Raw genomic sequence first — 12,204 nt, forward strand, 5'->3', positions numbered from 1 at the left:
GTGTGCCTATTTTCTGTGTTGAATTCGATAAGGACAGTTTTGCCCTGTGAAGCATAGAATGGTGAGTGGGTTAAAATCTTTCTAAACTGTAATGCTGTTGCTAATTTTTTTCTGATCTTGGCATTGTATTTAGATGGTGAGTGCTTGCATGGATGGGGTGCTGTGAGAGGATTTACCAGGGAGCAAATAGCTAACTCTACAAAACCATATGCTTTTTCTTCTTCAGGCTGAAAGTCACAGCATGAAAAATCAACAAATGGACCCCTTTACTAGGCGGCAGTGTAAGCCCACAATAGTGTCTAATGTGAGTGTAATACTTAAGTTCAATTGAGGCCATTTGCAGAAAACTAGAAACCAGTGTATAATGCAGAGAGTAAGAGGGAAAATTCCCAGCTGTGCCATATGCTATTAATGCTCTGGATACCAATGTGATATATAGTTGAGTGAGATCCTGGTCTCAATTTTTTTATTGATGCGAAGTGTGAAGGATGTAAGTGATGTGGGTATGTACTGCAGAAGCAACCATGATTTAGGCTTCTTTAGTGAGTTCTTCTGTGCAGAATTACTCAGATTTAGTTAGCACTTGGAAGACAGTTTGCTTTAGGTGTGAATTTCACTTCTGATTAGCTGAAACTTTCCTGAAAGACTGGTGAAAGGAGAGAGGAGAGTAGACATTTTGGGCTGTGATAGATAAAGTAATTCAACACCAACTTCCCATGTGATACTGTGGCAAAACCTGTTACTGCAGTCCCTAGATATATGACTGATGAACAGCAAATTGATCAACCCTTAAGTAATCTGTCTTTGCTGAGGCCTGTTCTGGAATAGTACTTCTCGAATAGTACTTTGGTACTTAAAAAAAACTGGTGAGCTTGGCTCTTATCAGTCTCCACAAACCAACAAGGGAATAGAAAAGAAATTCTATTGCAGGGCTTGAATTAAACAATTTTTTCTGAAATTGAAAAGTATCATAACTGAGTAGCTTTATTATGGTGGAGAAATATTATGTATAGAAAACAGTCTTCTAAAGATTTCTTCTCTCTAGTAGAGTGTTTCAGCCAGAACTGTAAGCAAATACATCTAACAATAGCATTAAGAGTCGTCACAGAAATAAACTATACCAATAGGAAATGTACTTCTCATTTTTTCAAAGAACTTTCTTAAGGATGATTTTCAGTTTGCTACTATCAGATGCATTACACAGGTATTGAGATTATTTCATTTGTCTCTGAGATCCTGAAGGCTGGGTGAACTAATATACCGTCTTGTATGGTTTTAGATTCATGGATATGAGCACTGTTTTAACAAAATGTAGTTCTAGTTTTTGCCAATTTAAATGCAGTGGTTTTTTATTTTTATATTTTCCCTAATATTTCACCTTTGCAGTCCAGAGATCCTGCTGTCCAAGCTGCCATCCTTGCCCAGCTAAATGCAAAATATGGATCTGGTGTATTACCAGATGCTCCAAAAGACATGAATAAGGCAAGTTTCCATTTCCGTCTATATTATGTTCCTCACAGTCATCCTTTTACTCTGTGAAGCTTACGACTAATAGCAAGTGTGCATGCTTCAGTTCTAGAAATGGGTATCCTGAAGACTATTATCATAGAAAAGCAACAACTTTTTCTTTTTCTTTCTTGGGAAAAGAAATGTAAATTCCTCTAGCAGTATGAAAGCTAAACTAAGTATGTTTGTGACAGAAGAGGGAAAACAACATTTTTATCTTTGTTTATCTGGACAGGCCAGGGTTGGAGACTTACCTGTACTTTCTATTTCAGGGTCAAGGAAAAGATAAAGATGTGAACTCTAAATCAGCCAGTGACCTCTCAGAAGATCTTTTCAAAGTGCATGACTTTGATGTAAAGATTGATCTTCAGGTTCCTAGTTCAGGTAGGTGTTCCAGCTGAGTTCGGGGATGTGATTGTCCATCTCATTACAGTAGAGCTCACTTCTTCCAGAATAATTCTTTTGAAATTATCAGTGGGCTTTTGAGAATGGGAGCAAGAATTCTGTTTGTCATCTTGGCAAGTATCTTGAACTGAGGCAGGGATGTGTGATAATGACATCCATTGAGAAAACAAGAACAACTGTATTGTGTTAGACTAAAAACTTCTGTATCCCCATATCCTTGCTTCAAAAGCCTAAGGAGATAATGACTGTTTTCTGATATATTCTTCCAGTTTACATTATCTATGACTTACATAATCTCTGGGAACAGATGGGTGTTGTATTTAATAAGTCTTGACAGCTATCTTGATACTTAGTTGATTTGTCTAATCACTTTGGAGGATGGATAAGCTTTGGGTGTCTGTGATGTTCTGTTCCATAGTTGTGTGTGCTGTAGGGATAAAGTATTTTTACTTGATTTTGAACCTGCTGCTTTACCAAGTTGCTGTTCCCTAACTTAGGTATTGCAGATGGTATTCGAAGCTAAATTTTAGGGAAATGAAATACTGGCCAGGGAGTGAAGATACAGACAGAAACTTGCTGACTCTTCCTCTTTGTGATCTTGACTTTGACAGCCCGTATGGCAAGAACGGTTTAGTGTCATAGAATCATTTTGATTAGAAAAGACCCTTAAGATCATGGAGTCCAACTGTTAGCCCAACACTGCCAAGTCCACCTCTAAACCATGTCCCCATGTACCACATCTACATGTCTTTTGAATGCCTCCAAGGCACTCAACCACTTCCTTGAGCAGCCTGTTCCAATGCTTGACAACCTTCTTGGTGAAGTAATTTTCCTAACAATCCAATCTAAACCTACCTTAGTGCAACTTTAAGGCCATTTCCTTGTGTCCTATGAAGTTGTTTTACAGTGGAGGGAAAGCATGGGAGTATACCATGCAATTTGACACACAGGGTTTATTATTTATTTCATTACTTGAAAGATTACATCTGAAGTTTTTTAGAGGAAAATAATTTACGAATTACTGTAAGAATGCATAAAGACTTAAAACCTTGTCAAGAGGGGAGAGTAGGAGTAGTTGTCTTTCCACACTAGGTCAAGATTGAAACTCTGAACATAAGACTACAGATTGAGGTAGGATGCCAAGAATAGGAGACTCCCTGAAGCAGATAGTGAGAGTTAGCAAGCAGGTGAGGGTTAGGCATTGAAGGACATTGAAAAGAGGAGGATGAGACACACAGTTTTCCTTAGACAAAACACCATCTTACTTTGTGCAATCTTCTTTCTTAACGGAGAAATGCGGAGATTTGTTAAAATGTGTATTGTAGACATGGATAGGAAATTTGACTTTGCCTGCTTACTTCCTGTATCTTTGTGCTTGTAATTATGGGATAATGATTTACCAAAGATTCCAGAACTGAGCCTGAAAGCTGTTGATACTGTGACTTTAGAGTGCTATAGTTTTCTTAAGAAATGAAAGTATCCTTATCAACAGAAAGTTGGATTAACAAACAGAATCAAAATTGCATGAGCTGTATCTCTGAAGATAAGCTCCCTGTATTATTAACTGAAGTTCTAACCTGATTTATACTAGAGAAGTCAAACATGATTTTGTGCTGAAGTTATCAACAAAAGCAGCAAGTAAAAATTTGTAGTTTTCGTGTATTTTGGTCCTCACTCTTTTCTTATCCCCAACAGAATCTAAGGCACTGGCCATCACCTCCAAGGCTCCTCCAGCAAAAGATGGTGCACCGCGGCGATCATTGAACTTGGAGGACTACAAAAAGAGACGGGGGCTTATTTGAGCATGCCCACTCTGCTGCTTCTGATCCTGCATGCTCCATGATGATGTCTACCTTTTCTTCCTCCCTTTTCAGTTCTTCCTTCTGGGTTGGAGCAGCAATGGAGCTGGGAAGAGACTCTTTAAAACTGCCAGTCATCTGTAACATAAACCATTCAACTATTTACTGTATAGACCTCCCTTCTTGCCCTTTCCTCCTGCTCCCCTCACAAATGTGGATCTGTGCTATTTGGGGTTTTCCCATTTCTTTTAGTTTGAGTTTTGTTTTTATTTTGTTGATGCAGCTCGTTGGTCCACTCTGTGTTCAGTATTAGCCTGAGGTCTGGATTTCCATAGGAATCTCTTCGCAGTCACAGAATCAGCACTTGGTGATCTCCCCTTACATACCACCACAGACACAGTGAATAAACATTGGCGCAAGATCTTTGTGGCTGGAAGGTCATCTGCACTTTCTTCCTCTTCTTCTTCCTCCTTCATCCTGGCTTTGGAGAAGGGAATCTTCAAAAACTGGCCTAGGTTCAAAGTGTAAATTTTTTGGGAGGGTTGTGTGACTTTTTTTCAGGTGTTTTTTATCATTTTTAAGCTGCAGTACTATTTGTATCCGTCTGTCACAGTTCTTTACGGCTGTTTTGAATTTCTACCAGCTGTACTTGAGCATCTGAAATTGCAAGAAAGAAACTCATTAAATGTGATTCTTCTTACTAAAACGGCTTGGCTGATATAGCTGTTTAACTTCATGTTCCCTTTTTTAATTACACTTAACTGATGAGAAAGAGGTACACACAGCTCTTAATGTGGGACTTGTCATCCATAGCACATCCGGAGTCTCCAGCTGTAACTGGGTGAGGTACCTTTTTGTGGGATGACGCTGCAGTGCTCATCGGTTGGGCTTTAATTTCTTCTCCAGGCCTTCAGTATTACATATTTGTTAAGTCATCATGTCTTCACTGGGCTCCAGTTCACTTTGTTTCTTGCTTTATGAACCATTTAAATGGGGCTTCTATAAACAAACAAAAATTAAAAAAAATAAAATTAAAAAATCACATTGTGTGGAAGGGGAAGGACATAATAGAAAGGTCAGTGGGTAATGTATGAGAGGTAGCTGATGCACATTCTTCATATATAAACTGGTACAAGTGGAGTGCACAAGAATTGTATGGCTTTATGGAATATTTGACTGGACACAAGTTGACAGCTAAATTATCACTCAGGTGTAAAAAAAAAAAAAAATTTAAAAAAATCAAGTGTAAATATAAGCAAAATTTAACAAAGAACTTTTCCAGACAAGATACAACTGAATATATGAAACTAAGAACTAAATTAAAAGAGAATTAGAAGTCTGTTAGAGGCCCTCGTTCAGGTAAGCGTGCAAGCACGTGTTTGTTCCTGCTCAGGACAGTACATATATAATAACTTCAGCACTGAACTGGATAGGAATGTTTCTGGGGGACCCTGAAGAGGGAAAATGCTGATGCTCTTCTTGTGTCAGAGCATTACAGTTTTTCAGAAATCATCCACTGGTTACGTATAAACCTGTGTTTGATACTTTCTTGTTGGATTCTTAATGAAACTTTAATCTAGTTCTTATTTAACTTTCTCTTCCTTTTTTAACAGTAGCTTTAAAGAAACATCATGTAATTGTGTGCAGATTGATTCTACAAACTGTATTAAAAAAACCCCTACAAAGCAGCTCTTGCCTACCATGTAAACAAATAATTAGGAATATTTCAGTACTTATTTACTGAATAATCCATAGTTCTAGGACACGTGGATTATTCTGTAAATATGTAATCATAGACTGCTTTATTTGATGGCCTATTTTAACAGCTTCTCTGGAGTTGTAGTAGGCTCTTACATATATGTACTTTTAACTTTTTAAGACTGAATTTATGGAATCTACGGTCAGAACTTCATAGGAAACGTGATTCACTGTGTAGATATGCATTTGATATGATTTTGGTTTTTTCAACAGCTTCAGTGATGTTACAGATTTGTAATAAAAAAAATCTAAACTTACTTTGCAATAGCCGGTTTTCAAAATAATCACTCTCAAATGCTTTGCAGAAATAATTGCTGAATAGAGCAATTCAGGAGTTGATTTTTCCACAGAAATGCCTCAGAGTTCTGAGATGCAGTGAGAAGTCTCTAAAGGTAAAGTTAACTGAAAACAATATTTTAATGTATTTGGCCTTCATGTATTGGTTTTAGTTAACTTCTACATTTGGTAACACAAGAATAATCTGTACTACAGTCAAAATGTGGATGAGACCCCATACAGTGTTGCAAGTAACTTTTAGTAGAGATAACCGAAACAGAGGAGATGCAGTGAGTTTAGGATGCCAATCTTAATGATGGACTACATCCTAGTTATCTGCAACTATGAAACTGCCACTTACCCTCTCAAAGTCTCTGGATTTTACTGAAATGCTGTTTTTTAAGAGAGGTAACAGTAAATTATCATGAAAACCTCTTATATTGAGAATAATACATGAAGAAAGTACTCTTGAATAGTTACAGAATTGTATGAAAGCTGTAATCCTTTTTCCTTTAAGTGCATGTAAAGGTGAGTGACTACACCTCCCACTTGTTAGAGAGGGAGAGATTTGTTTACTTTGTTTTGTTGGTGTCCTAGCATAGTTCATCACAATTGTACAGACTTCTATAAATAAAATTGGTTTGTTGGTTTAATAAGGTTGATTGTTTATCCCTTGATCTGAGGTGCTAAGGGTTTCCTGTCTGGAATTTTTTTTTTAGAAACTGATGCTTTACTTCTCAGTCTGGATGATTATATTTAATACCAATACTGTAAAAAAGAAAGCCCCGTCTTTTACAAGAGGAGCTGTTAACTCCTGATCACTCTCTAGCACCTAGAGTTGGTCCTTATCACTAGAATCAAATGGAGTCTCTTGGAAGGTCAGTTCACTTGCACCTCTGCTGCATCTTACTTAAAACACAGACTTTGCTTGTCTTGTAGAAATCCAGACTACTTTTGTAATCAAAGATGGTAAAGCATATAGCTGAACTTAAGCTACTGAATGAGGTGAAACAAGACTATTTATTCTCAGGGGTTGCTTGGTGGGAGGATGAGACACAACAAGCATACCTTGAAACAGGATAAGTTCTTCCAAGATATAAGGAAAAAAATCACCCTTAGGACAGTTAGACAGTGCTCTAGGTTTCCCAGAGAGAGTTTTCTGTCTTCATTTTGAGGTTTTCAAGAGAATGTTAGATTAAGCCATGAGTAACGTGATCCAACCGTGTAGCTTACCCAGCTTTGAGCAGGAGGGTGGACCGCAGACCTCCCTGAGCTCCTCTCTGACCTGAATTATCCTATGATTCTATAAGTAATTTCATATTGCTTTCTCCAGTTTTTGTCTGTCTTCCCTGCAAGTACTGCCCTCTCCCCATCCCTTTTCTGACATGCAGACTACATGTAGCACATAGAATTTGTCTCACAGACATAGTGGCTTATGATGGGCATTTCTCAACACACACATCCTTTCTGAGACTCCCTGGTTGTAGACACCTATAGAATTCCTGTGAGGGTTGTCTGTGAAACAAAATTGTCCCTATAGATTAACCACTGAGCAGGCTGGAAGACTGAGCCTTTTACAAAGTAGAGTGAAGAGCTGTTTTAAGAAAAATGATGGGAGTTACCCAAGTTGCCAAACAGGACTTGGCTATTTACAAATGAGGATTATAGGCTATTGATTTAGTTATGGTTTGGTTTCCCTATACAGTCCATGCATAAGTTTCTTAATTTTTATCTTTTAATTGAATTGAAAATGTTAAGAGCAGTTCTGCTACCATAGCCCACTGCTGATGTGGACAGTGACTCTCCTTGGTAAAAACCTGGAATTTCTCAACTGGTTCTTCCTAAATTCTGCATCCTGCATTCCAGTAGTCTGTGGGTTATAAAGTAAATTTTTTTGTAGAGCAAATAATTTATCTGAGTGTGATTAGATCGGGTAGGTCAATTGGGAAATTAGTGGTTACTCACACAAATGCTTGCAGGCAACATCCCTGACTTAATTGCATGTGCATAAATTACTGTGGATTCTGCACAAATTTGTTTGGTTTTAGTAAATGTATATAATTTTGCTATATGAGGACTATGTTTTTTGAGTACTGTTCTAGAGAAATTATAGTAGGTCAGTGCAGAAACCCATGGTTACAGCAAAGGAGAAAGGGAAGAAAGCCACTGGAAAAAAACACTTGATGGAAGTCTCATGTCGATTTCCTAAATCTCACATTAATTCTCAAGTAAAAATTTTACATTTTCTCAGTCTTCCTGGGGTGGGTTTTTGTTTGTTATTAAACCTCTGTCAGTTTGTTCTACGGAAAATACAAGGTTGGATAGGGTAATAAATCACGCTGCAGATGAGTAACTTTGTCAACTTGTTAAAGACTATTTTAGACAAGATTCATAAATATAGCTTAATACTAAATGAGCATTGGAATGGAAGCAAAGAATACAGGTTATTTTCTGGCAAGAGTATATATGTACAATGACCAAAATACATCAAATCTTTGGGAAGTTTGGATTTATGTCTCAGTGGGTTGGAGGAAGGGGCAGTAGAGTAGAAGATTAGAGGCTAAGAGTGATCTGCCTTTGTAAATGGCATGAACAAGATCACTATGCCTTGTTTCACTGCACCTGCTTCAGGAAAGAAATTCAAAATATCTCCACTTGAGAGCGGGGAGGGAGAAATCTCAACGGCTGTAAAATATGGCACTAAATTAAACAGATAAAATTTTATCTGAAATTTGTCATGGTTATGACTTTGAGCTTTATGAAAGCACCATTTTCAATCATTTGTTTGCTCTCCTTCATGACTGTGGACAAATGTGCAATTGCCAGATACCCCACCTGGTGCTCAAAAGTGCTTGCCTTGAGTGCAACAGTGTAAATGGTGTCTACTTCGTCCCTTCTGTAATTCTTCCTGGTGGTTTGTCTGCCAACTGGTAACTTGCTTCTGTTATTTTTCGAGGTTAAATGGCTGCTCAAAAGCTCAATTTCTAAAACTATATATGTGGCATTCAGTTTTTAGGCCCTTTACTGGAAGCCGTGGTAGAGGACTAGAGGCTGATGCAAGGAAGCAGTCTGAACACCAGTGACTTGGCAGCTGATGATGCATGGCTGTTTTCTGAGGTGGCAGTTCTAGTGAAGCCTTTGCTGCTTACCTGTACCAGGTATTTCTCATCTTATTCAAGGAACAACTGACTTTTTCAGCTGATTAATGGTATGGCAATTAGAAAAAAATTGTTTCTCATATCCCAAATATGCTTTAGAAGATTACTATGAAAAATTACAGCTTTTCCCAAGAATGGCACTAATGCAGTGTTTTTTCTGGCTGCAGTTAGCACAAACACAAGCTAAACAGATGGTTTAATATTATAGGCTTCCTTGATTTGGGTAAAAAACCTGATCTACCTGACTGGAAAAAGCAGATCATATACAACATAAACACTTAAAAGAAAAAGACAAACTTTTGTTTCATGCTTTGCTGTTGAAGACTTACCAGTCGTAAAAAACTGAGAGGAGTGATTCTTTGTATAATGAAGCTCTCCCCTTGCAAGTATTATAATGGACTAAGGAGGCAAACTTGTTTTCCACTCGTAAGCTTGAACATTTGAATAAATGGCATTGTCATCTGAAAAGAACTAGGTGAATTTCAAATGCAAAGCAGTAATTTTCAATTTTGAACCAGGATTAGTTGATTATTAACTTGATTATTGATTTTTATTTCCTTTCCAGACTTCCACAATATTTTCCCATATGGTCAAAGACAGGAAGTTGAAGATAGCAAAGTATGATGGCAAAAACTGAATTTAAATGTAAGCTGAGTAGCATTTTGTAAAATTCCCTTCTAGCTCTGCTCCTGGTAAAGGATCTGCTACAAAGAATTTGGCAATTTAGCTTAGCAACCAAAGTCTGGAAGTGGGAATGAACTGTTGTAACAGCAGGGGTTATAAGATCTTTAACAAAAACTTTCACTTTAAGCTAAAATCCCTTTGCTGCTTAGCAATGAAGAGTTTTTAATTTTACAGTGTTAATGTTACAGAATGTACTCCTGGGTTTCCTGTCACTGTTCCTTGCCTGTTTCAGCTTGCACAATCTGCTCACAGCAGCTAGTACTCTTCCAGAGGCAGATAAGAGTACAGAGAAAAAAAATATGTTTATAAATTGTATCTTGAAACATTTTAGGGTTGAATGCTCAGAAGCTTGAAAACATACAATCCCAAATATTATATTATGGCCTATTTAGCCAGTGTTACACTGGATGGGAAGACGCTGTGGGAGGCAGTGAAACTGGATAGAGTCCTCATGAGGAATATTTTTACTCCCAGATGACCTGAATTGCAAAGTCACAGGGCAAGACTGTTCTGTGGTTTGTTTTGTGGATTGTTTTGTGTTACTTACTGAAAGCTGATGTGGAAGTCTTTGTAGACTGCCATACACTAAAGTTTTGACTGCTTGGCAGACACAGCCTGGGTAGTTCCTCTGGTCTTGTGGTCTTCGGGAAGTGATGCATAATGGGATCCACCGTAATCTATCATGAGGTGAGTCATCACCTACGACACATTTGTTGATGCCTGGTTAATAGTAATAACCATTAGTTATTAGTATAAAATTAGAGAGCATTTAAATTCTGAAGGCTGCTTATTGCCTCTGTTTCTGCTCATGAACTTCCACCTTGAACAAATTCTTCATTTTACCACACCTTGCATATTTATATGGCATATTAATTCCCTTTGCTGCCGTCTCTTTTCAAAGGGAATAGTGATGCTAACTTGTGATTCTAGTGATTCTACCTTGGAGGTAGAAACTAAGCTGCATTCATTCCTAAAAGATTTTATGATAACCCGTTTGTTGGGCTGCCTTTACATATGGTATGTCTCAGCTAACACTGTTCTTCAAAGTCCTTGGGTATTTTTGACCTGACTTCTTGAGGACGATAGCAGATGGCCACAGCAAAACAATAGATGTTTTTTCAAATGTTAAAATAGGGCTGAATTGAAGTGGGAGTTTGACAGAAATACAACAAATGTGATCTGAACCCAGCTTTGAAAAGAGGAGCTGACTGAGTGGGCTGTCACAGAGCAAATGGTCCAGGCTGCAGGAAAGTATTTCTAAGTCTTGGTCTAAATATGGGCTTTCTCATAACACACTGTGCTGAGGAAGTGGCAACAACAGAAACCAGGAAGGAGACATAGCAATATTGTTGCTTGAACAACCTTCCTGAGTGTGGGGCTCAGAGAAAAGGTCTAGGGTGCTGGAACAATGTGAGGGCTTCTAATGTTGCTGGGACTGTGGTGCCTGGGGAGCAAAGAGAATGAAAGGCAGTGCCTCAAAGGCTGGCCCATTCAAACCTGGGAACTGTGCTTCTGCTTCTTGACTTGCCTTTTCAATCCCCTGAGCTCAGGAGAGCAAGGAGGCAATGTTGCTGCTAAGCATGCTGAATAACTCCCACAGCTCAGCAGTGTCTCATAAGCACCCTTCTCCAAATGCCTTCACTGGCTCTTTGACACAAGCTTGTAATAACACAGCTGTATTTGATTAAGTTCTGGAAAAAAATGTGCCGAAGTTTCTTTATAAAACAATATACATATATATTTCTATTCTTAATTTATTACCTTGACTGAAAATTAATCCTGTGGAAAAAACAACATGGTGTTGTAGAAAGTCATTCAGCATGAAAAAGAACTGTTTTGTCAAGTTCAGAGAGGCAAAGCGCTGTTCAGCCATGACAGGGAGCTATGGTAACCATCCACTTGAGCAAGCACATCAAAACATGCTACTTTTTGCAAGTAGACTGAGCCGCAGAATTTGATCAATCTCCTTTTAATGAATTAGCGATCAGGCTGTTGTTACAATTCTGAGTACTTTTTTAGCTCTAACATTGAACAAGGATGGCAAAAGCTGAGTTTCCTGAGGCATTTCTCTTGGTGTGGGAGGACTAAGTCTGCAGTCTTTGGATGCAAGCGAAACTGTTTGATTTGCTTGCCTGGTTGTGGAAGGAGCTACTGACTCACGGTCTGAATGGGCTGAGATGGTGCTCCAGCTTACACCTGATAAAATGTTTACATGTTCTTTTTTGTCTCATTGATCCCAGACTTTATGTTCAGACAGGAACAAAGCTAAGACAAAATGTGATTTGCTCAAATAGGTAGTACTTGCATTATCAAGAAAAAGAGAAGGAGCACTTACTTGTAATGGTAGAACACTTAAGGTGAAATTTCTTGTTCTGGGTAATAGCAAACCATGAGGCTACAAAGCTAACTTAAATGAGATGGGAGCACTGAATTTAGTTCCAGGAATTAAACACAGACACTCTTGAAGCTGGTAATCAGGCTGGAGAGACAAGGGTTTTGTAGAATAGTCTCTTTTTGGTCTTGAAATTGACTTGGGATTCATTTAAAACAGAAGAAAACTTGCAAGGATCTCTCTGGAAAAGTAAAAATTTCCTAGTGGGACAGACATAATAAGCTAT

General features: G+C 38.1%; 1 protein-coding gene across 1 annotated transcript in view; it reads left to right on the forward strand.

Annotated features, from left to right (window-relative positions):
- The window catches only part of RTF1 (RTF1 homolog, Paf1/RNA polymerase II complex component), a 29,870-nt gene extending 23,473 nt beyond the window's left edge, over positions 1-6,397 (forward strand). The window contains 4 exon segments of the mRNA XM_027706502.1: positions 227-304; positions 1,387-1,482; positions 1,779-1,890; positions 3,607-6,397. Coding sequence (XP_027562303.1) covers positions 227-304; positions 1,387-1,482; positions 1,779-1,890; positions 3,607-3,713 — 393 coding nt within the window. The 3' untranslated portion in view covers positions 3,714-6,397.
- Positions 6,398-12,204: the final 5,807 nt, after the last annotated feature.

This window comes from Neopelma chrysocephalum, unplaced genomic scaffold, assembly GCF_003984885.1.
Source record: "Neopelma chrysocephalum unplaced genomic scaffold, ASM398488v2 Primary Assembly neopelma1_24, whole genome shotgun sequence".
In the NCBI taxonomy this organism is placed as follows: domain Eukaryota; kingdom Metazoa; phylum Chordata; class Aves; order Passeriformes; family Pipridae; genus Neopelma; species Neopelma chrysocephalum.